The following is a 24379-nucleotide window of genomic DNA, read 5'->3' on the forward strand; positions in this document are numbered from 1 at the left end:
TAAAATGGTAAACTCTGTCATATTACTTTTACAAAAATAAAATTAAAAATTCATATCACATACAGTACTGTTAAGTCGTTTGGATAACTAATTAATAGAAATTCATATATTTCTTCTTTTTTTTTGTTCATCATTTTATTCACTTCAAAATAACAATATGTATATATTTCGTTTAAAAAGTTAGTTTTCGTACATAATAAATATTGACGACCTTTAAATTTATAAATCTAAATAAAAAATTGTAAATTTATAAAATCAAATTTTAAACGGTTTACTTTTCTTTTATCAATAGCTCTTATTTTTATCACTTGATTTATTTTAAAAATATCCAAATAAAAAACATAAAATTTGTTGTCATTCCGACTCCTACCCTTTTCACGAACCTTCTTCCCCTTTCCTGATAGCCACACAAGAAGGATCAAAGTTTTCACTATCCACATCCAAGCCATTACCATCACAACATTAACAAAAGATAAACAATAACTTAAAATTAAAAAAAAAATCTAGTAATTTCAATAAAATAAATTATATTATAATTCATATCCATTTTAATTAATTTTAATCAGATTAATTAGATTTGAATTATTTTCAATTCAATTTAAATTAAATTAAATATAAATCGATTATTAGATCTATTAAATATATATTAGATTAAATCCATAATTATTACGTAAAGGACCACTCGCTATTAACATGTATCATTACGCGTAAATTAGATTAAGACGTTTGGTAATACGCTCCCTAGTCTTATTAAAACTCCGTGTGCTTAATCCATTCTCATATACGAGTAATTGAAATGTTTTTCTTCAATAATGTTTTACAAATATTGGGTGTATTAATAATGACAATTAAAAAAAACAATTTTATACATATTTTAGAATATAAAGTATTGTAGTAATTTTTTAAAAACTTAATCTATCAACTACATAAAAAACCAAAAGTAAATTTAGAAAATTACATCAACATTACAGTTTTTTTAATAAATCTTAGAACTAAAGTTAAAAAAGAAATGTTTGTATTATATATAGAATATAGGAAGACGAAATTAGTAAAATTGAAGATTGGTTTTTTAAGATCCTTAAAAATAAAAAAAAAGAAGAAAAGAAGGAGCCAGCAAGAAACAGCTGGGGAATGAAAGGAAAGTGGAAGTTGGAAATTGACTCACCAAAGATTGCATCCAACCCACATTCTTACACATCACAAAACCAAACCAAACCATTCATTCACACACTTTCACTTCACCACAACACATACACTTTTTTGTTTCAATCACCCATTGGAGTGAAGCATTGTTGCAGAATCAATCAATAAACCCTTTTTCTCTTTCTCTTTCTCTTTCTCTGTCACATTTTGATTGATTCAGATCCACAATGGCACCCAACAACAACAGAACCAAGGGATCGCATTTTCCTCTGCTTGCCTTCCTCCTTCTGTGCCTCCTTGCGCCCCTTCTCTTCTTCCGCGCATCGCCCCTTCATACTTTTCACGGTCTCATTCCTTTTCCTCTACTTATTTCAATCAAATCTCACTTCTTTTCCAATTGGGCATTGCTTATTGCTTACATCTTATAATTCTTCCAGATCTCACATCCACTACTCTTCCAATGCTTTGTGTTTTCTTGTAGATTATATGCTTTATTTCTCTGTCTTTTTTTTTCTCTAGGGAGTTTTGAATTTTCGGGGGAATTAAATGGGGTGTGGTATAATGTTCTTGACGTGAGGAGTGGGAAATGGGAGGAAAGAATAATTGGGATTAGAGTCTATGGGTTTTTGTTCAATGCACGTGGAATGGGTTTAAGTTAGTTTAATTAATTACTTCAAGTGCATTGTGCAGATCAAGGTGGTAATTCGGCTGTTACCAGCAGAAAGGTACGTTTTTGGGTTTATTGGTTATGTGATTAAGACTCTGTTTGGATGAACTTTTTGTAAGTACTTATGGGAGAAGAGAATATGAAGGTAAAAAATCGAACTTCTTGCATAAGTTTAAGTTTTATATTGACTTATGCATTTAACTTTTATAAAAAGCTTTCTTCATTTAATTTACCCAAAAGATAGGCGGCTTATGGAGAAGCTCAATGCATTTTATTACCTTCTTATTTTCTTTTCTTACAAGTGGCTTATTGGACCTTCTTTTTTTAACGGTGTTGGTTGTTGCAGGTTGCCAGATTCAGAGAGTGGCAGTCATTGCAGGATCTTGAATCGCTTTTTTCGAAAGAGGCAAGCGAAAGCTTATATTTACTCTTGCTCTGTGTCTCGTGTGTAATGCTTTTTTTGTTGAAGAGTTCATGCTCTTCCTGGGTTTCTAATAGTTATTATGCTTTAGGTTCTGGATGTTATTGTTTCCAACACAAATGACGTGGGACCTTTGAGTCTCGAGAGTTTTAGAAAAAAATTGTCTGCTTCATGGAGAGTTGTTGGATCAAAGGCTTCTAATGCTACAAATCAGGTTTGGAAGACTGGTTTATTTCTGCTAGAAGCTTTCACTTCCTGTTTTAAAGAAAAAAGGGCATATTTTTTTCTCTTTATGATAGGCCATTTTTATTTTTGATTATAGGTTAACGAACCAGCAAACAATGTCGGACAAGAGAAGCAAAATGGGAAGGAAGGAAGATTTTCAGGTGGTTTCGTGCTGCTGCATACTTTGCTTATGTTCTCTTAGTTTACATTCTCATTGTATAGTTTTTAGGAATGCAGTTGGCCATGCTCAGTGGACTGACAGTCCTGCACAGCTATCAAGAAGGGTGAGTATCCTTGATCGTTCTTGAGTATTTTTCTTGTTTAAACTTGTGTACAGTTTTTCTGATAGGCATTTACTGATGCATGTTTGCACTGTGGGGTAGTCTGCTACACCTTGTAAGGGGTTACAATGTTATGGAAACAGCCTCACTACTGATATAATACATAAGCCTTCCCAAATCCCAACCAGCCATGATAACACTGTTTGTCACTCCAGCAGACATGAAACTGCGCTGGTCTAGAATATGTTTGATCAAGTTAATCAAATTTGAGAGTTTACATACATTCATGCTTACATGAACTCAGCTCCTATTTAACTCAAACTTGTAAGAGTTTACCTAATATAAAAAATAATATTGAAAAAATCTATTAATGACATATATGAATAGCATAACAATCTTAATACAACAATATTTCAACATTTCAACACCACAATGAAGAAAGTAGCAAATCACAATGAGAAAGTGTGATAGTACATTGGTGCTAAATGAAATTTCTCATTTTTAGATATAATAATATATAATATATTTCTGTATTACAATAATGAAGCCATTGGACCTATTAATACATGGGTCTGCTGGTTATGTTAGGAAATATAGAGAGAGCTAATTCTAAGGAAACAAATCCTAGTAATTATGGGATTGATTTTAGATACATAATCTAATCCTATTATTAATGGCATGATACCACTATAACAAAGGGTAATATTATAGTAAGGATAACACATCCTAAAATACACAATGAAGAACTCGGTTTTGACACTCCCCCTCAAGCTGGCAAGTAAGTGTTCTCCATTCCCATCTTGGATACAATTCTTTCAAAGTTAGTGTAGTTTAGCCCTTTGATGACTATGTTTGCAAGTTCATTTTGAGCGGACATATATGGGGTTCAAATCAAGCCATTGTCTAGATTTTCCTTGATAAAATGTCTGTCCACCTCAATATGTTTAGTTTTGTCATGTTGCATCGGTTTGTGGGCTATTTTAATTGCATATTTATTATTACTATGTAATCTCATAGGTTTATCCCACTTTATCCCTTTTGCATGGTTAAGTATCCTAAGAAAACACATTTGATTGCCCTAGGATCTAGTTTTGACCTTCCATTACTATGAACATCCATAAAGGATACACACCCAAATATTCTAGGTTGGAGTTTTATTGGTTGGTCTATGTATGGGTATAACAAGATAGGACATCCATGGCACTCTGTGATCCTAAGATTTTAGAGGGTAATCTATTGATAAGATAAGTGTGTGTAAGAAGGGCTTGTCCCCAAAATTGCTGAGGAACATGATATTGAAAAAGCAAAGCTCTAGTTTGTTCTAGTAAGTGCGCATTTTTTCTTTGAGCAATCTCATTCTATTGATGTGTGTTAGCACATGAAGACTCATGGATTATTTCCTCTTTTTGGAAAGAAAATAGTTTAATTCAAGATTAAAGTATTCGTTGGTGTTATCATACCTAATTTCAAGATTGAGTCCAAATTCTTATTCATTGTGACAAACTGAATAAAAGCAGAACTAATCTCATATTTGTGTTTCAGTAGGAAAACCAAAGTCACTCGGGTACAATCATCTATAAAATTTATAAACCATTTAGCACCAGAGATATCAGGGACATTAATGGGACCCATACATCAATATGAACAAAATAAAATGGGGCAAGGCTCTTTCTGTTGGTAATGTGAAAATTTGCATGCTTGTGTTTAGCAAACTCATGCACCTACAGTGGAGACTTTCCACCTTTCAATTCCTAAATAAGGAAGGGAAATTAATTTGATTGAGTTAACTCGTTTTTCCTATCTAGGATAACTCATGAGTTTTAAGAGAGACTACAAGAGTTTGACTACATTGTATTTGACACATTGGAAATTTATTAATTTGTCGATATACTTGCAAATAAGTTTTTGGAGTACCAAATCCTAGAAAAAAATCTAACATTGAATTAGAATGACCAAGCTAAGTAACATATTAGTGACACAAGGACACAGGAGCCGTTGATGGAAGATCTTTGTGTTATTTAGGCTCCCCTCACAACCCAACAAAATATTATCTCAAACTAAATTTTATTCATTTTTGTAATCGAGTGATTTAACCCAAGACTATCTAGTAATCTATGCCTATAACATATGGTTGATAATTCCCAAATGTAAAGCTTATTATTCCTAAATTAATTCTTCCAATACACATTTGACTTGAAGACTTCAAAACAATTGTGGAAATAAACCCTGTTTTGTTCTTTGTAAATGTCTTTTATAGCAACTAATAGAGAAAAGGAAGGAAAAGCGTGCAGCTGAGTTGATAAGAGAGGATGATGAAGCAATTGTAAAGCTTGAAAATTCAGCTCTTGAACACTCGAAATCTGTTGATTCAGCAGTTCTTGGTAAATACAACATTTGGAGGAAAGAAAATGAGAATGAAAATCCTGATTCTACTGTACGGTTGATGCGAGACCAAATCATTATGGCTAAGGTTTACTTGAGTATTGCAAAGTTGAAGGAAAATCTTCAACTGTACCAAGAATTGGAATCTCAGCTTAAAGGAAGTCAGCGTGCTTTAGGCGAGGCAACTTCTGATGCTGACCTAAATCCCAGGTATGAAAGCTATGTGCAATTTTCTCAGTAGTGATATCCAAATGCATCTGTGTCTTAGTTGCATTAACCAACTTTACTAATCAAATGTTTAATATCTGTAGAGATCATGAAAATATAAAAACTATGGGCCAAGTTCTTTCCAAGGCAAAAGAGAAATTGTATGACTGCAAGTTGGTTACTGGGAAATTGAGGGCAATGCTACAAACAGCTGATGAGCGAGTTAGGAGCTTGAGAAAACAAAGCACCTTCCTTAGTCAGTTGGCTGCCAAGACCATACCGAATGGAATTCACTGCTTATCTATGCGCCTTACCATAGACTACTTCCTCCTTCCTCTTGAACAGAGAAAATTCCCTCGAAGTGAGAACTTGGACAATCCTGCTCTCTATCATTATGCCCTATTCTCGGACAATGTCTTGGCTGCATCCGTTGTTGTCAACTCAACTATTATGAATGCAAAGGTGACTTGTACTATCTTTTACCATACCAATGTGTGCACGCAAGTGTATAAAGTGATTTTTTTTACAGATGATGAAATAGTTTCTGCTGGCATTGTACAGTGCATCCCTATGTCAGTAACTAATATAATTAAACTTTTCCTTTGTCTTATCTTCATTTCTTCAACATCAGGATCCTTCAAAGCATGTGTTTCACCTTGTTACTGATAAGCTAAATTTTGGAGCCATGAACATGTGGTTTTTGTTGAATCCTCCTGGAAAAGCTACAATCAATGTTGAAAACGTTGATGAATTTAAGTGGTTGAACTCATCCTACTGCCCAGTCTTGAAACAGCTTGAATCTGCAACAATGAAAGAGTATTATTTCAAGGCAGGCCATCCAACTACTACCGGTGCTTCGAATCTCAAGTACAGAAATCCAAAATATCTGTCAATGCTTAACCACCTGAGATTCTATCTTCCACAAGTTTATCCTAAATTGGATAAGATTCTTTTTCTTGATGATGACATTGTTGTCCAGAAGGACCTGACTGGATTATGGGCAGTAAATCTTCATGGAAAGGTAAATGGTGCTGTTGAAACATGTGGGGAGAGTTTTCACCGATTTGACAAGTACCTTAACTTTTCAAATCCACATATTGCAAAAAATTTTGATCCAAATGCTTGTGGTTGGGCATACGGGATGAACATGTTTGATTTGAAGGTGTGGAAAAAGAAGGACATCACTGGCATATATCACAAGTGGCAGAATTTGGTAAGTACTTGAACATAACTTGGCTCACATCACGTGTCTATTATTCTTACATAATAAATATTACCACAGACAGATATAACTCTTCTAAAGGGAAGACTTGCCCTTTTGAGGATAAAGTGCAATTACAACTGTTGATTCAAAAATTGACGGTTGTAATGTTAACAACTTCCATAGTTAGCTATATATATGTGTGAATGCATCTTGTTACAATATCAACCATTTACATTGCAACAACAAAAGGGTTTTAACTGCCACTTCATCTACTAAATTAGATCACTTTGATTTTCTTCCTGTTTGATTCCAGAACGAAGACAGGGTGCTGTGGAAGCTGGGGACATTGCCTCCAGGGCTGATGACATTCTATGGATTAACACATCCGCTAAATAAATCATGGCATGTGCTTGGTCTGGGTTACAATCCAAGTATAGATCGTTCGGAGATAGATAATGCCGCAGTTGTACACTACAATGGTAATATGAAGCCATGGTTAGAGATAGCCATGACAAAATATCGGTCTTACTGGACCAAATATGTAAAATTTAGTCATCCCTATCTTCAGAACTGTAAACTACATGAATGATCCTGACAATTAGGTCCTAAAGTCCAGAGAAACACTCTTTTTCTCTGCTCAATATCTTGGCAATTTCAGGTGAAGTGCCTTTCGGGATGATCAATTCTCAGAGTGATAGGGTCAGTGCTTATTCTGTGGTTACCCTTACACCATCTCTTTCCCAAGTCACTGTTTTTTGCTTTCAATTAATTTTATTTGTTTACACTACCCTCACTGATTTGAAACAAGGTACATAAGTAGTATACCTTGTTTACTTCTATAAAATCCCTTCATTGTATACAATACTCTGATACTGAGACTGGACTAGAAATAGAATAACAATTTTTATGTATTCTTTCAAAAATAGCTTTCTTCTGTTTTGATGATTGCATTTTCTTTTAGTGCACGAATCATCGGAATTGATATAATGACACAAGCATTGTTCTCACAATATGTGATCAGAGTATGATTTTAATTATTTTAGTTCATGATAAAATGAGCAATTTTTAAGTCATAATCAACTTGGGAAGTATATTAAGCAAACACAATTAGGCAATGAAACGACATTCAACAGATGAACATCAATTAATCAAACTTCTTGACTTGAGGCTTTGCTCTTCAACTGATTGTTTGTAACCATTTATGAATACTACATAGTACGTTAAGAAGGTAACATGAAATGTTTTTACTTTCGAGCCTTGGTTTGAGTCTCTCAAAATGATTATTAAACGTCGAAAGGAAGCTGAATCCAATTTAGTTTACTATGAAAAAAAAAAGACATAAAAGGGGTAAATAACATTAGTGGCCTGATGATCTTTTGTACTTTATTATGGTAATGCACATTGTAAACTCATTTTCCTTATGAAAATGACTTTCTCAAGGTCTTAAATTTTTAGAAAATTTCTTTTAAAAATATTTTGGAATGGGAATTTTGAATTTCATCTTTAATGCATAATCAAGATTTGTTTTTAACTATTTTTAATTTATGAGTTTAGAACATCTCATAATAAAATTTGTTAAAAAAATAAAGTTTCAAGGATAATTCAAAATTAAAGGAAATGGATGGTTTAAAAGATCACTAGATCTAGGCAGATAATAATGTCTTTCAATGAACACAAGGTTAAAACATACTTATAGATTGCAAATGAACATGAAAAATGTTCTTATGAAGCTTAGAAAACAACTATACACTCCATGCAACATTAAATGGTTATCTTCTTCAAGTAATATTATGATAATGAGCATAAGTTATCAGGCTAGGTCAAAGAGTTTTGACTCTCAAATTAGAGTAAATCAAAGAGTTGTACATAATAAGATAGTCTTTCCATAGTTGATGTAAGACCTGTTAAGATGTGTGTGTTGACGTGGAACAACTTTATCAACTTCTTTTAGAAATATTTAATGTTGATAAAAGTTTTACGATATTTTCTTGGTAGACGTGAATATGAACAATATTTCCTACAACACATAATAAGTTCATAAATAATTTCATAATAGACAAGGTTAGTGTAACGGTGTGCATATCATTTAACTAAAGTTTTACTAACCAGATGAAACAAGAGAACACAGTATGCTACATCGTTTACCATATAAGCACCTCATGATTTGTTTGAAAGAGTGATGGATGGCTGCCACTTCCTCCACCACATTTTTTTCTTCCTACACCCTCTAATTTAATAAATACCTATTATACCCTCAAATCAAAAGTAAAGTGAGTTCTAATTTCTTCTCTTCCAACCTTGTGTCGTAGCTTCTCCTCATCCTGCATTCCCTGCACCTACCTCCCTTGCATCCCTTCTTCAATCCCATTTTCCCACTGATACAACAAATTATCCTTCTTTCTCATCATGTTTTGTAGCAACTCTCCTTCAACATGGCGACACACCACATTTCACACTTCGTGGCCATTCTTCTCTGGCAAAGTCATTGAGGATGCCATCACGTAAAAACTTTGATTTTGTTCAAACAAACACTTTCATTTTTATATTACGGATTAGGTGTTTCAAAAGCTATTTCTAGTTCTAAAATATAAAAAATATTTTTGAGAAGTACTTTGGAAAGTAATTCCGAATCCAAAAATATCTTTTAGAACACTCATTTATAATTTTTTTTCTTTCTTATATTCCGAAAAATATTAAAAATAAGTAAAGGAATTGTATTATATTTTTTATGAGGGTCAGGAAGTACCACTTTTATTGGGTGCAGAAAGGAAAACATGAAGGTGCAGGAAGAAACATGAGTGTATAAGAAGCAAATTGGGAGGTAGAAGTTTTTCCCAATTGCGATAAACTCCGAAAAAAATTACGAAAATGATATTTCCACAAAACTTTTTGACTCGTTTTTTACAATACTAACGTGGTAAGGGATCTTAAATTTTTTTATTGCAAATGCATTAATGAGATAAACCTTTACACGTGCGGGAACATTTCTTAAGCAAAGTGAAAGAGAGAGAGAATGAAATACTAGGAAAGAAGGAAGTGGTAGAGAGAGAGAAGGAATTGCTGCTAAGGAAGAAGCATTGTGCCCCTCTCTTTGGGTAACAAGAGACATCGGCCACCTGAAGTGCTCACCAACAACCATTTGATAGTCCACAGGGAGGCCACTTCCACTATTCCCATTCAATAACATTCATCGAGACCGTTGCATTGTGACTTCGCTATGATTTTCCAGCGATCTGTGTGGGTTTGCGGAGACTACGGTGATTTTCTAGAGTTGTGGCTCTTTGGAATATATGAAGAAAGCACATTTGAGGATATCCGTATTTGGGTGCTTGTAGTGGTCTCAATTAATTTGAGCGGAGTGTGATATTTTGGTAAAGTTATTTGTTTTGTTGAGTAAAAACCTATGGTAGATCCCCTGATTTTTTGTAATTGGTGCCCACATGAAGGACATAGGTGTTGTTGAAGTTCTGCTGAATATTAATTTGGAACTTTGTTGTTCATTTATATATTGACAGTTTTTATGAATCTGCAACTGCAGTGTAGAAATTGCAACAATACTCCCCACATTTTAATGCTTGAGTCCCCACTTATTTAAGCTTTGACTTAATTTATAATTTTGAAGGACCAAAAACACCCACGTTAGTCAATATACATGTTTAGGTTATGGAAATTGTATGATGTAAAATATGTGTAAGTGAATGCATTGTGTGATCACAAAACCATGTTGAAATTTTTTTAAAAGATGCAATTGCAGTCCAGAATTTACAACACTAGTCCCCACATAATAATTCTTAACTTCCCACTTACTGATGAGTTGAGAATTTTGACAATTTTCAAGCAACATAAGCACGGACTATGGTGGATAAGCAATATTTCGGTTATTGAAATTGTATGAAGGACAATGCAATGTGTGTTATAATATTTTAATTTTTTAACCATCTGCAAGAGCAATTAGGAATTTGTAACACTGCTCCCCACATATTAATGGTTGACTCCCTACTTACGGGTTGAGTTGATGATTTTGAAAATTGTCAAGACAAGCACCGACGTTAGTAAATGGAAATTGGATGATGAAAAATTTATTAAAGTGAGTTAATTGTGTGATCCCAATACCATATTAAAATATTTTTTAAGATGCAAGTGTAGTCCAGAATTTACAACAACACTTCCTATATATTGAAGCTTGACTCCCTAGTTACGGATGAGTTCAGCATTTTGGCAACAGTCAAGTAAGATAAGCACCACGTCAATGAATGGAAATTGGATGATGAAAAATTTCTTAAAGTGGGTGAATTGTGTGATCCCAATACAATATTTAACTTACTTTAAAAAAATCTGCAACCTCGAAACATAATGTCCAATTTAACTCCCCACATATTAATTCTTGACTCCCCACTTAAGTATGACTTGGGTATTTTGGCAATTGTCAAGTAAAAAACATCCACGTCAGTGAATAAAAATTGGATGATTGAAAATTTGTTTAAGTCAGTGAATCGTGTGATCTCAATATGATATTTAAATTAGTTTTATAAAAATTTGCAACCTCGAAACATAATGTTCAACTTAACTCCCCGCATATTAATGCTTGACTCCCCACTTACGTATGACTTGAGTATTTTGTCAATTGTGAAGTAAGAAAATACCTACATCAGTGAATGAAAATTGGATGATGGAAAATTTGTTTAAGTCGGTGAATTGTGTGATCCCAATACGATATTTAAATTAGTTTTATAAAATTCTGCAACCTCGAAACATAATGTTCAACTTAACTTCCCACATATTAAAGCTTGACTCCCCACTTATGTATGACTTGAGTATTTTGTCAATTGTGAAGTAAGAAAGCACCTACGTCAGTGAATGGAAATTGGATGATGGAAAATTTGTTTAAGTCGATGAATTGTGTGATCTCAATACGATATTTAAATTAGTTTTATAAAAATCTGCAACCTCGAAACATAATGTTCAACTTAACTCTCCACATATTAAAGCTTGACTCCCCACTTACGTATGACTTGAGTATTTAGTCAATTGTGAAGTAAGAAAGCACCCACGTCAGTGAATTGAAATTGGATGATGAAAAATTTGTTTGAGTCGGTGAATTGTGTGATCCTAATATGATATTTAAATTAGTTGTATAAAAATCTGCAACCTCGAAACATAATGTTCAACTTAACTCCCCACATATTAATTCCTGACTCCCCACTTACGTAGGACTTGAATATTTTGTCAATTGTGAAGTAAGAAAGCACCCACGTCAGTGAATGAAAATTGGATGATGGAAAATTTGTTTAAGTCGGTGAATTGTGTGATCCCAATACAATATTTAAATTAGTTTTATAAAAATCTGCAACCTCGAACTTAATGTTCAACTTAACTCCCCACATATTAATGCTTGACTCCCCACTTACGTATGACTTGAGTATTTTGTCAATTGTGAAGTAAGAAAACACCTACGTCAGTGAATGGAGATTGGATGATAGAAAATTTGTTTAAGTGAGTGAATTGTGTGATCCCAATACGATATTTAAATTAGTTTTCAAAAGATCTACAACCTCCAAACATAATGTCCTACTTAACTCCCCACATATTAATGTTTGACTCCTCACTTACGTATGATATGAGTATTTTAGCAATTGTCAAGTATGAAAGCACCCACGTTAGTCAATTGAGATTGGAAGATGGAAAATTTATTTAAGTGAGTGAATAATGTGAACCCAATACCATATTTAAAAAAATCTGCAACCTCGAAACATAATATCCAACTTCACTCCCCGCATATTAATGTTTGACTCCCCACTTACGGATGACATGTGGATTTTGATAATTTTAAAAAACCACAAATATCCACCATGGTCAATATTCAATGTTTTGGTGACTCCATGGTGTGATCAAATTACCGCAATTATATTTCTTTACATCCACATTTTCCACCTGTACTCCCCTCATGTTAATGCTTTAGTCCCCAAATATGGAAGATTTGATGAATTGAACAATTTGAAAGAGCCACAAACACCCACAACGGTGAATATTCAGTGTTTATTAAATGGACCTTATATGGTGCAAAATTTGTGTAAGTGACTGTATTCTGTTATCACAAAACCATATTTTAGTTCTTGTAAAATCTGCAACTTCGCTCCACAATTTGTAACTTGACTCCCACACATGTAGCCTTTACTCCCCACTTATGGATGACATGACAAATATAACAATTTGAAACTGTCACAGACACCCAGTTTACTCAACAACCTATTCAAATACGAAATGACATACAATAGCAATAAACAAACTTTTGCATGTTCAAATATAAGGGATTTTTTAGGAACACCTTTCGATGAATACGCAGGGAAAAATATGTGTAATGGACTCAACAACGGTTCAATGCTACGGTGGGGGTGATGAGATGGTTGCCATCAAGGACTTTTGGTAGCCGCTATCTCCGCTAACCCACACACACAGGTGCAATACTTCACACTTTCCAATACTTCTCTCTTTATATGTCTACAATGCTTCACTTCTCTCTGTCTCTAATGGTTCTTCCTTTCCACCACTTCCTTCTTTCTTTGTATTTCATTCACCTCTCTTTCACTTTGCCTCACGTGTAAGGGTTTGTCTCATTAATACATTTGCAATAAAAAAATTTAAAATCCCTTATTACGTAAATATTATAAAAAATGAGTCAAAAAGTTTTATCGGAATATCATTTTCGAAAAAATTAAGTTCCATCAGTTGAAAAAGCAGAGTCAGTAGCACTACGGGAAGAAACAAAAAAACGGGAGCCGAAAAAGAGGGAAGAACTAGAGCTGGTGTTAGTTTAATGATATCCTTGATAGAAAATAACTCATTTATAATAGAGAAATCTCTATTCATTAAAGATAACATGTTTTCTTCAGTAATGGACAACTTACCACTACTGGGAGAGAGACTTTTGTACCTTTGTGATAGGAAAAGTAACTAAATTCTGAAATCTTTGTCCGTTTCCATGATGTGTTTCAATAAATGCTAAATCTCCAACTCTCTGATAAGACAACAGACTGCAAAAAATCAAAGAAGTCTACACTAAAAATCATAATTAAAAGTTAACAAAAATTTGTGTAACATGGTTATTTTCTTTTTCTTTTTGAATGACTTTGTTTTCAGGAATTTTTACAATGTAAGTTTATTACACGGCCATGAGAAACATAACTACAAAAAAAATAAAAATGATACAACTAAAAGTGAAGTGACATCTCTACTACAAGTGTTCAATCTCTATTTCAATTAACAACAGCCTCAGAATATGGAAAAGAAGAAACAAAAGATTCACGGTAAAAAAGGGTTGCAGTTACTGTTGCAGAGGTTTTGCACCACCACCAGCCTCCTCCGCATTGACCGGAGTAGATGAACCACTCCTTTTGGCTCCCCCTTGTCCGGTGATGGTCCTTCCCATGAACTTCCCTGCTTTGCTGATTCCACTGCCAACAGCGCCGAATCCACTGCCAACAGCGCCGAGTCCAGCACCAATGCCACCGCCAACAAGCCCAGCTCCAGAAGAAACTCCGCTACCCACAAGTCCAGCACCAGAAGCAACACCACTACCCACAAATCCAGCACCAGAAGCAACACCACTCCCCACAAGTCCAGCACCAGAAGTAACACCACTCCCCACAAATCCAGCACCAGAAGTAACACCACTCCCCACAAATCCAGCACCAGAAACAACACCACTACGAACAAGTCCTGCACCAGAGACAACTCCAGAACCCACCATTCCAACACCGGAACCAACCACCGATGCTGCTCCATCTATGGCATCCATTGTACTTCCTATAACTCCCTCCTCTTTAAGTTTCTTCCTTTCTTCTAGTATCTTTTTCTCTGCCTCTAGTGCAACCAATTGTTCTTTCTTGTTGAATTCGTGATAAAAGATCTGGAATTTCAATGGGATTGCCACTTTTAATTTAATCCAGAGAACATATATACAATACAACTATATCAAGGATAGTTCCAGAAATTATGCACATGTCTAATTGTACCTTTAATGTCAAGGTTCCTCGATCCTTTTTGTCTTTCACTTTCAGTGTATCAAGTGATGGCAGCAGCCTCAACTCAAACTCCTTTTCAGTTTCTGCTTTCAGGCCAATAAGTGGTAATTTTGCTATTCCCAATCGCTTATCTTGCCCAATGTCTTCATCAAAAACCTAAATTCGGATCCATCAATTATGGAGACAAAAGAATTTAATCAGGATTATGCAGTTGGGAAAAGAACAAGATTTCAAACCAAAAAACTATTAGGTGTAGCTAGTCAAAACAGATTAAGGTTTGGATAAATTTATCCATAAGCACTTCCAGGAAAATGAACAAGGTAAAAGGGAATATATTACTCCCAGAAGTCAATATTAATCCATACATATGTTAATTACTGTCTGTGATAAGAGTTCAGGATGGCCTAATTAGATCTTAGTTCTCTTCCATTTGTCTACAGGTCTTACTCTCACATGACCAAACTCCTAGAATTTAAGCTTAGGTTAAATCAATTCTACAAAACTGGTTTTTAAGGGAAGGATTAACCGAGCTTTTATAAGCTTTATTTAAGTCATATCTATAGTCGAGGCTCTAATGATATCATAGAATCTTGTCGTAGGGTCTAACTCACCCAAAAAATCGATTATGAAAGCAATTCTTACAAGTTTTTCTTTCAGGGCTTTGTACTCATACTTTCTCTTAACATTTATTCATGATCTTATTTTCTTCTTGTAAGCCCGTTTCCTCATTGCGACATTCTTAGCTTTACAAGACTTGCCGGCACTTGATTGCCCAACTTTCAGTATCATTAAGCATAATTAGTAACAATTTTCCCAAGAGTAAGTAGGTTCATTAAAGTGTATAAATGAAGAAAAATATAAGGTATTTAATGTAGCCGTATCTGAGCGACTGTATCTGAACTATTGTCAATAGTTCTAGCATAGTAAAGGGACTTTTTGGAGAGAAGTAAAATAGAATGATATTTGGAGAGTGAGGTTCTCTCTATTAACCTCAAATTGTATTGTGTACTGTTATATTCTTTCTATTCCTTGACTCCATCCTTACTACTTTGGTTGGGACTCGAATTAGGGAGGCAACAAAATTCAAGATTGTCTCTTTCTTTCTAATTCTAATATCAGTTGTATCAGCACCTTTCAATGAAGGATATCCACCATTTCATTGACCTCGCAAGAACCCTATGACATATCTGCCTCAATCTCTTCACCACTTTGTTTACGAAATGCAAATCTTTAATATCCCAATCATGTGGTCATATCAGGGGTAGCTTGCAAGTATCTCAACCAAGATTAAATAAATAACAGTTATAACAGAATGGGATACAAGAAAAGGATTAGTTGTGCTAAACCTCAACAATGAGTGATTGGGTCTCCTTGTCCTCTGCAATCAACTCAAATTCCTCGTTCCAAACAGGATTCAAGTTGTTATCAATAACCTTTGTTTTAACCTTAAACAGTGGCCGAATATGCAACACTACATATGGATCGGACTTCCCAATCATTTCCATATTCTTCAGATCATTGGCTTTCACTACCTTCACTTTAAGTGTTCCCTGGGGTTTAAGCTCCAGGTCACTGCAAAATAAAAGGTGCTTAGGTAGAATAGATATTTGAGCATTACCATTTTAAATTTGCATGTTCCCATTGCATTTCTGTTTCAAATTGTTTTTCTTTTCAAGGGGTTGGAGGAAACAGAAAATGAAACTGAAGTTCTTTGCTTGAGGAATATTTCTATAGAATTTAACCAATTTGAAAAACTGCTTACCAGATACATAATTAAACCACATGCTGCAACCTTCACGGAGATAGGAATATAATAAACAAAAACAAAAAAAATCATAAGATTCACATTACCTAGTATCAACAGGTATACCCCCAAGAGGAACAACAATCCTATGAGGCCATTGGAGCATGTCGGTAACAATTGAGTTCACAGTATCCTATTGGAAGTTGGGGGAAGTGTATCATAAGTACTTAAGTCAATATCAGTAAAAGGTAGAAGGCGCAAGTTCGTAAAATAGAGCTCACATCAATCATATCTGAAATTCCAGGAAGTGCTGTCAAACTTCCACCAACAGCCTTCAAAGTGTAATCAATTCTAGGCTTTGGCTGATAAAATGTTATTGAAAAAGTCAGTAATTTCAAAACTGTAAATGATATTGGCATCCCAATTATCATGTAGTAGCCTATGCTGATAAAAGTAGTCCAAGAATTCAATTAGATCATTGACAAAGGTTGTCAAAATCAAACTCTTAAAAGTATGTACAAATGTATCAGTCCACTCATTCACAACCTACAGCTGATGACAATGGTTCTACCATCATCATCCAAATTCTCTTTTTCATTTTTGCACCTCAAAAGTTACCTCAGCGAGTAGGGCAACAACAACAGCAGAAATGCATGGAATCTCATCAGCAAGTTGGAATATAACACGGATAATGGTGAAAACCTGGAGGTCCTTCAACTGAAGCCAAAAACAACACTCAAAAGTTTGAAATTTTGTCATAAGAAAGTGAAATTCAACAAACACCGCTGAGTCTAACCTGAATAGGAATTGATGCAACAAGCGCAGCTTCAACAGCCAAAACAATATTGGGATCACCACCCCAACGAAAATCAATGTCCATAATTATTTGACCTTTTTTAAGAGTCTGAACACGAATACCTATATGGATAAAGAAAATATGCATACATTAATTCTCAAAAAAAAAAAAAAAAAAGCAGAAAAATTAATAGGGATAAGGGTGATAAAAATCTGTGTTTCATAGAAATTTTTTTATGGTCTTAATAATTATTGACATGCACTCATTTTCATGTATTTATAGATTTTAGCAAACAATGTTATTCTTTAAAGCCTTGAGTTGCACAACACAGAGCTAAAATATTTTTATTTCTCGTATTTCATTTAAGTTTGATATTTCAATACTTGATAAATCTTAATCTCATAATAATGGCTTTCCCTGATTTTGGAAAGATTGCTTTGCTTTAAGATAGAAATTGCCACACAAATTAAATGATATTTTCTACATGCTATAACAAGTTTCCAATATGGCCGACGTCCCTGCCACAGATCCATACATGATTGGTGCTTAACAGTCACTTGCTAGAGCTTGAAGATAAGTCTAAAATGAAGGCAAATAAAAGTTGAAGATAACAAAGTGTCTCTTCAGACAAGACTCAGGTTCCTTCATATTCTAAATTTATGATGGGATTTTCTATTTACTCTTGGAATTTGGTTATGATTGTGCGTGCTCTGTGGTTTTTAGTTTCTGTGATATCTTTTGCTGAATTCCTTTATAAAACTTGATAAAAATGCTGAAATGCTATATTCAATTGATATTTTGCTAAAACAGAAAAGAACATAATAAAACAAAGCAAGATTGTCAAATACGAAAATTTGCATAAACGCGTGGAACTTTCGTAATCTTAGACTGGTGGGTAGGTTGAAGATGTAAACTCGTAACAGTTTTCCTAATATAAAAAATACGATTAAAAAATCTATTAATCGCACATATGTATAACATAATACTCTTCATACAAAAATAAATCAATATTTCCAAATCATATTAAAGAAAAGTAGCAAATCACAATACTAAAGTGTGATAGTACATTAGTACTAAATAAGATTAAAAAATGACTGAGTCATATATAAATTCATAAAAACACTAGTTCATAATGTGAATACAATTAAAGGAGTTAATTTCTTCAAATAATTTGAGTCTATTAAAACATCATGTTAGGAAAAAGTTAGGAAAAAATTACATTTCTTATCAAAATCATTAACCCACTTCTTAATTCTGGAGTTTATATAAGTTTGCCATGAATTTAAAGCGTTTACTCAAAAAAAAATTTGATAATGAGTTAACTTGAAAGTTTGACAACCGTGAAACAACGAAAATGAAGAATTTACTTCATGCATTTCTTAATGTGGCTCAAAAATGCACCAAAACTGTCCAATCTCTAAGAATATTGATTATAGAATTTACTCCAAAACAACCATGAGAAGATCTCTAAAGAAAAGCCACAAACCCAAAAATTAACATAATTCCACAACATGGCAAGACCAAAGGAATGCACTGAAAAATAAAGAAAATCCCCTCCTACCAATTGAGAAACATAAGAATTGGACTCATAAAAATTGCACAATGATATTGTAGGATACTATATTTTGCATCTTTAAAATGTCAAAAGTGCAAAAGAGATTGTGTACCCCCTCCCCCTATCTCAAGGCGTAGAACAAAAGTTCATCAAATAATAAAGCAAAAAATTAACATAAAAAATTTGGATGGCCAGCTTTTGAGAAAGTGGTACAAAAATTACGTATGAAGCAGCCTAAAAGAAATATTAGCAAAATAGAATGACAAATTACGTATGAAGCAGTAACAAACTTAGCACAGAAAAAACAAAGAGGAATTAAAGTAGACAGAATAACCTTCAATTTTTGGAGCAACATTTCCAAGGGAGAGCTTGCTGAACTTCAATGAAGTAATGCCAGGAGGTCTGTACTCTTCCAATAGCGGCTCAACAGATTCTCTTATCACCAATGTTGCTGCCTAAAAGTAAACATAATCGAGATAAAGATAAAGTCAATAATTTAAGCAATGCAGGAATACCCATCTAAGACAAAGATCTGCAAGAAAACCAAAAAAAAGGGTCTCCCAGAGCCCGAGGAAAGCAGCATGTATGTTGTAGCCAAACAATTTCACTTGATAAATCCTAGTAATTTGAAGATGTGGAAACAAAACTAACTAAATACCAAAGGACATCCAGTTTTCATGGCTTTTATTTTTTGACTTCTATATTCAAGAATTTTGAATTTAGTCTCCCTATAATAAGTAATCAGATCCAATATACTCTCTTTTCCTCATTCAAACTGAACTACAGGATGTTAGAACTTGAAAGCAATATAGTGTCATTCAATAATAAATAAACAACCTAATTAAAGTTGCAATAAAACATTCATACTACAGAAACAAGGGCAACATCAAGATATGACCTACAAAATATAGTTAAATAACAACAAACACCACACAAACTGCTGTAGATTATCATACAAATATATAACATGCAAGGAAGTTTACTCACATCTGCAACAAATGGCCAAAGTTTGGATAGCTGCTTGTTTAGCCATTTGACCTGAAAATGCCCAGGCAAGAAAGGTCATACACGGAGCACATGCATAGTATACCAATTGGGCAAAAAGATAGTTTTCTATATTGACTTTGCAGCTACATTTGATGTTTTTCGTATTAACTGGAATAAAAGGAGAGCCAGGTGAAATCATTTCTGTAAAAACCTATGTAAACGTGAATCTTACCTGCTCATATACTGGAAAAGATATCCAATCAGGAAAATTGTCACCACAAATTTTCCTTAAATCGTCTCTGTTGAGGGACCCAAGGAGCTTAATATCAGCTGCCTGTGGAGAAAAATGATGTTAGGATTAAGAGATTAGACACAAACACAGAGATTAAAACATATTCTATTGTTAAGCAAAAGTGTGTTCATTAAAAAAGGACCCTCAAGTCTTTTCAGTGTCATAGAATTCATCATTAACATGAATCCTTCTAATTTAAAATGCCTTACTTTTAAATTTCCAGTTTATACCCTTATTTTCCTTGTGTTCTGCCAATGCAGTGGTTTAATCAGTGCAGAAGTCCTGGATCCATACTTCATGCTGAAGTCTACTATTTTGGCCATGCAGACATTTGACTGATAAGGTTGTAACTGATAACGCAGAGATAACAGTATCCTGAGTTTTTGGCCAAGGTTTACTATTTTAACTTTTCCCATCACACCCCATTCATAACATCAGGTAAGAGATATCAGTGATGCATCACACAAAGGTATATACTTGGACTTCAGAAAACAATGGATCTTCACAATTACAGAGCAAGATACTATTATTCCAAAATTAGTACTCCTCTCCTCTCCAATAATGGAAGTCCTGTATTTTTAGCATTCCTCAATGCAGAATTCATAAAGGCAAAGAAAACATGATGTCACATACAAAAACACATGAAATGATAAGTCACGTGTTAAAAGAAAACCATTTCTTTTAAATGGTTTCAGAAAACTCCAAGTTAAGCAGCATAGACAAAATGGCCATCATTAGTCCCACCCAGAATTTTTTTCATATCCCTGAATCTTTACCAATTAATAGTCCTAAATCACTTGACAAGTTGACATTTTAGGACTACAAATCAACAGGAGCAAACACGAGTCTGTGTAAAGTAGAAGGTAAATCAAGGCTTTGGAATGCAAAAGGCTTTCACTGTTTTAGAGGGACACAATCTTGGAGTTGATCATTCACATGACAGAAAAATTCCTAGGCATTGGGCTCAATAGTACCTCGTTCTTAGTGAAAGGTAGATCAATTCTAAATACTTAATAGAGAGAGAAAGAGAGTGAGACAAACCTACATACTATTAACTTTGTTTTCCATTTGAGCTTTCACAAATGTAAACATTGGTGAACTTAATGGTAAAAATGGTTAGTGTTAGAAGTGGGTTTTAAGCCTAACTTAACCCTACAAAACCGGCTTGTAAGGTGGGATTTGCACCTCACTTATATATTATGAATTGGCCTTATCTCTAGTCGATGTGGGACTCCCAACACACTCCCTCACGCCGACGTATATTCATCTCATGTGTGGGACAAGAAATTAGTGGGTGGTTCGTTAACGGCCCGATATCGGGTGGAACAAAATGTCCAAGAAATTTCGCTAGGATAGACTCTAACCTGGCTCTAATACCATGTTAGAAGTGGGCTTTAAGCCTAACTTAATATACCTCAACGTGAGAGGGTGTGTTCACATCGACTAGAGATAAGACCTATTTATAATATATAAATGAGGTGCAAACCTCACCTTACAAGCCGGTTTTGTGGGGTCGAGTTAGGTTTAAAGCTCACTTCTAACATGGTATCAGAACCAAGTTAAAGCCTATCCTAGCGAATATACCTTAGTGTGAGGGGGTGTGTTGAAAGTCCCACATTGACTAGAGATAAGGCCAATTCATAATATATAAGTGAGGTGCAAACCTCACCGATTTTGTAGGCTTGAGTTAGGCTTTAAACCTACTCCTAACAGTTAGCTTGAATCTACTCTCACCTCTACCAATCTAGGTAGAAGAGTTGAACTATCTTTTGGGATGTTATTTGTAGTCTTTTTCCAATTTCTAACTTACTCTCTGAAAAATCAGAGATTGCTGATAGTCACACCCATTTGCAAGATGAGAGCTCCCTGTAAGATCAAATCTTTTAATGAGTAGCAACTATTAAAAAATGACTAGTTGCAGATTGTAGGCATCAACAAATCTTTCTCTTGAGTCTTCATATGTGTGTATAGTTCTTTGAAGTAGGGTACTCATTGTTGTAAAGTCAACTACTTTCTAATGGAATATCCTTTAGAGAAAATCAGTGAACTTTTACTTTAGAGTCTTTTCTGATGATCAATTAAACTCTACTGCATTTAGTTGGAGGAAAAAGCACCCCATTTCCTTGCCAGTAAACCTGACCTTAGGTAGGATTGTGTTTATGCCTTCTCTCTGCCATTTCTGACATATACAGACGAGCAATATTTTTTTAGGTTCCTTCTTTTCTCATCAACGCCGGTATAAGTTATACTTCCCTCTTTTTCTTGAGCAGAATATCTATTTCCAATCAAAAAAATTATAATCTAGATAACATGGTGAGGAATTTGAGCAAAACTAATTTCTATGATATTGATGCTACGACTCTTCAGTTTCCACCGAGATTATGAGCCAGATAGAGGTCCAACAAGGGCTCAATTCCCACAACAGTTACATATTAAGACAGTGGTTAATTTCACTTGTCTTCTAGAAAACTTTCGGACAGAGATATTGCAAATTTATCGAAGGGCATCAATTCTGTAAATGGACAAAGTATCTCTTCATTTCTTCTAGCCAAACCAATTGATTAACAAAAGCCTTCTCTGTCTACTTCTGACTTTCGATATGATTCTTTATCACATTGGTTACACATCTTCAATACAAATGACCCACTTTATCAAAAAATCACAGTAAAAAAACTTATATGCACTAATTGTTTAAACTCAATCAGAAATTGTCATTTGTAACAAACGTACTGAATTTTACGAAAACTACTGAAAACAAATCATACATTGATTTGTGATTAATTGACAATGTAGATCAATTTACAATGCCAATGCATGATCAGTAATCTCAGATTAAAATGCCCCACAGGTCATCACTAGCCATTCCACGACTTCAGTGTTTTCCATAAGTTCTTTCAAATATTCAAAGGCTCGCTCACTAATCCATTACATGATAATTCATCAACTTTTCTTCAACATTGCCCAGTAAAATGAAATCTATAATTTCTTTTTCCATAACATTGATCATCAAAGCAATGAAATTGATTTCTTGATCGTTACATATTACATAAACAATACCTTTGAAATTCTCTTGGCGCTACGGTACGACATCATGCGTTGCCACGCTGCCATCAATGCCACGCCGAATACCATCCCCAGAAAAATCCCAGAAAACAACCCCATTTTCCCTGATTCAAAGCAACGCTACCCTTTCACTACAAAACCTGAAAAAGAAAACCAAAACAAACAAATCAAAACCAAAGATACCCAAATGAATAGAGCATGCGAATTTTAGAAACAAACCTTCAAAAAGAAAAACGCACCAATCAAGCCACAACCGGAACTTACTGTCCGATTTGAGAAAAGGATCACAAAACGTCAATCTTGTGAAAATGAGTACCAATTGGGATGAGAATTGTGAAAGACACCAAGATTTTCAACTGAATGAAAAACCAAGTTTTATTTTTCAATTATGCAGTTATGGAAGAATCTCTTTCTCTTTCTCTTTCTCACTCCTTGGGATGCTTCAAAACTGTAATCTTTTTTGTTTGTAACGTAAAATTATAAAATTGAGGGATTGGTGAGTTCTTTGGCTCTTCCTCCACAAGATTGGAATTTGGAATGAAAATTGAAAAGTTTTACGAAGCCTTCTTTCTTAAGGACTGACTATACTCATTCAGCATCAATGAATCATCCTTCCACTTTTTTTCCTTCCCTCATGCATTTATTGGTTTGTCTTTTGTCAGTTTTGGACATTTTCTTCACTTTATTTCTTTTCTCTTCCTTTTGCAAGTTTCGTTTTCTTGAATACACGTGCAGCTTCCTCTATCTTTGCCGTGTCCCACCAAATATTGAATGAGTAACGAAATCTATGATTTATTTAAAAACCTAGGTACACAATTGGCGAAAGAAAAAAATTGTGAAGGGAGATGAAGTCACAAGAAAAATATTTCATTATTTGTTTTATTAAAAATATAAAAAGGAAAATTAGTGAAAAACTTTACATAACTTTATTTTTCATTTCTCTCAAAAATCTATAAAATAAATATTTGTAAGGAATAAAATAATTATTATATTTTTTAAAAATACATTAAGATAGTGTGATATAATTAACAATTTATATTTTATGACTCACCTTTTTTTTATGTAATCTTAAGATTGTTCTATATTAAATATATCAATACGTAGTAGAGTCAAGAAAGCATTTGACGAAATAATATAATAGATATGTCATTTTATTAAAAAAGAGTTAAATAACAAAAATTGGAAAGAATATAAATTTTAAATACTAATAGACAAAAAAATAGTAGAAACCTAATTAAAATAGTTAAATTCATAAAACTTAATCTTTATATTATATACTATTTTTCAATTTCACCCGTATACATTTTTTTTCTAAATATATATATATATATATATATATATATATATATATATATATATATATATATATATATATATACTAGCATAAACAC

General features: G+C 33.8%; 2 protein-coding genes and 1 long non-coding RNA gene across 5 annotated transcripts; 2 read left to right on the forward strand and 1 right to left on the reverse strand.

Moving 5' to 3' along the window:
* The first annotated feature begins 1124 nt into the window (after nt 1-1124).
* Nucleotides 1125-7453, forward strand: LOC114185147 (polygalacturonate 4-alpha-galacturonosyltransferase-like). Of its 2 annotated transcripts, XM_028072697.1 has the most exons (10): nt 1125-1488; nt 1834-1868; nt 2157-2216; nt 2323-2445; nt 2554-2617; nt 2694-2740; nt 4995-5329; nt 5431-5788; nt 5958-6539; nt 6844-7453. In XM_028072697.1, the coding sequence occupies exons 1-10, from the start codon at nt 1371-1373 to the stop codon at nt 7117-7119; spliced, it is 1998 nt and encodes a 665-aa protein (XP_027928498.1). In that variant the 5' UTR covers nt 1125-1370; the 3' UTR covers nt 7120-7453. The 2 variants fall into 2 exon arrangements, with proteins under 2 accessions (XP_027928498.1, XP_027928499.1); XM_028072698.1 differs by lacking the exons at nt 1125-1488; nt 1834-1868 and adding an exon at nt 1885-1955.
* A 6171-nt stretch (nt 7454-13624) lies between these two features.
* LOC114183274 (synaptotagmin-5-like) lies at nt 13625-23615 on the reverse strand. Of its 2 annotated transcripts, none has more exons than XM_028070228.1 (12): nt 23228-23615; nt 22983-23128; nt 19866-19967; nt 19634-19684; nt 18981-19101; nt 17092-17213; nt 16914-17012; nt 16577-16657; nt 16403-16488; nt 15898-16123; nt 14543-14707; nt 13625-14436 (listed from the first exon to the last, which is right to left on the reverse strand). In XM_028070228.1, exons 2-12 carry the CDS (start codon nt 23085-23087, stop codon nt 13852-13854), a joined length of 1743 nt encoding a protein of 580 aa, XP_027926029.1. In that variant the 5' UTR covers nt 23088-23128; nt 23228-23615; the 3' UTR covers nt 13625-13851. The 2 variants fall into 2 exon arrangements, with proteins under 2 accessions (XP_027926029.1, XP_027926030.1); XM_028070229.1 differs by having other exon boundaries at nt 23208-23615.
* LOC114183275 lies at nt 14223-21363 on the forward strand. Its single transcript, XR_003604320.1, has 3 exons — nt 14223-14326; nt 17589-17729; nt 20186-21363. It is a non-coding gene; the product is annotated as an uncharacterized LOC114183275 (long non-coding RNA).
* Nucleotides 23616-24379: the final 764 nt, after the last annotated feature.

The sequence above is a fragment of the Vigna unguiculata genome, chromosome 5 (assembly GCF_004118075.2).
Source record: "Vigna unguiculata cultivar IT97K-499-35 chromosome 5, ASM411807v1, whole genome shotgun sequence".
Taxonomy (NCBI): Eukaryota; Viridiplantae; Streptophyta; class Magnoliopsida; order Fabales; family Fabaceae; genus Vigna; species Vigna unguiculata.

Bases quoted from the DNA above. Each gene is read 5' to 3' on its own strand.
- LOC114183274 (XM_028070228.1), bottom strand. From the start codon at position 23,087: ATGGGGTTGTTTTCTGGGATTTTTCTGGGGATGGTATTCGGCGTGGCA. The intron at 19,968-22,982 runs GTATTGTTTATG...TTTTCTCCACAG, and splicing joins GCGCCAAGAGAATTTCAAAG to GCAGCTGATATTAAGCTCCT. The intron at 19,102-19,633 runs GTGAGTAAACTT...GTTTACTTTTAG, and splicing joins TTTGGCCATTTGTTGCAGAT to GCAGCAACATTGGTGATAAG.
- LOC114185147 (XM_028072697.1), top strand. From the start codon at position 1,371: ATGGCACCCAACAACAACAGAACCAAGGGATCGCATTTTCCTCTGCTT. The intron at 2,217-2,322 runs GCAAGCGAAAGC...ATTATGCTTTAG, and splicing joins AATCGCTTTTTTCGAAAGAG to GTTCTGGATGTTATTGTTTC. The intron at 6,540-6,843 runs GTAAGTACTTGA...GTTTGATTCCAG, and splicing joins ATCACAAGTGGCAGAATTTG to AACGAAGACAGGGTGCTGTG.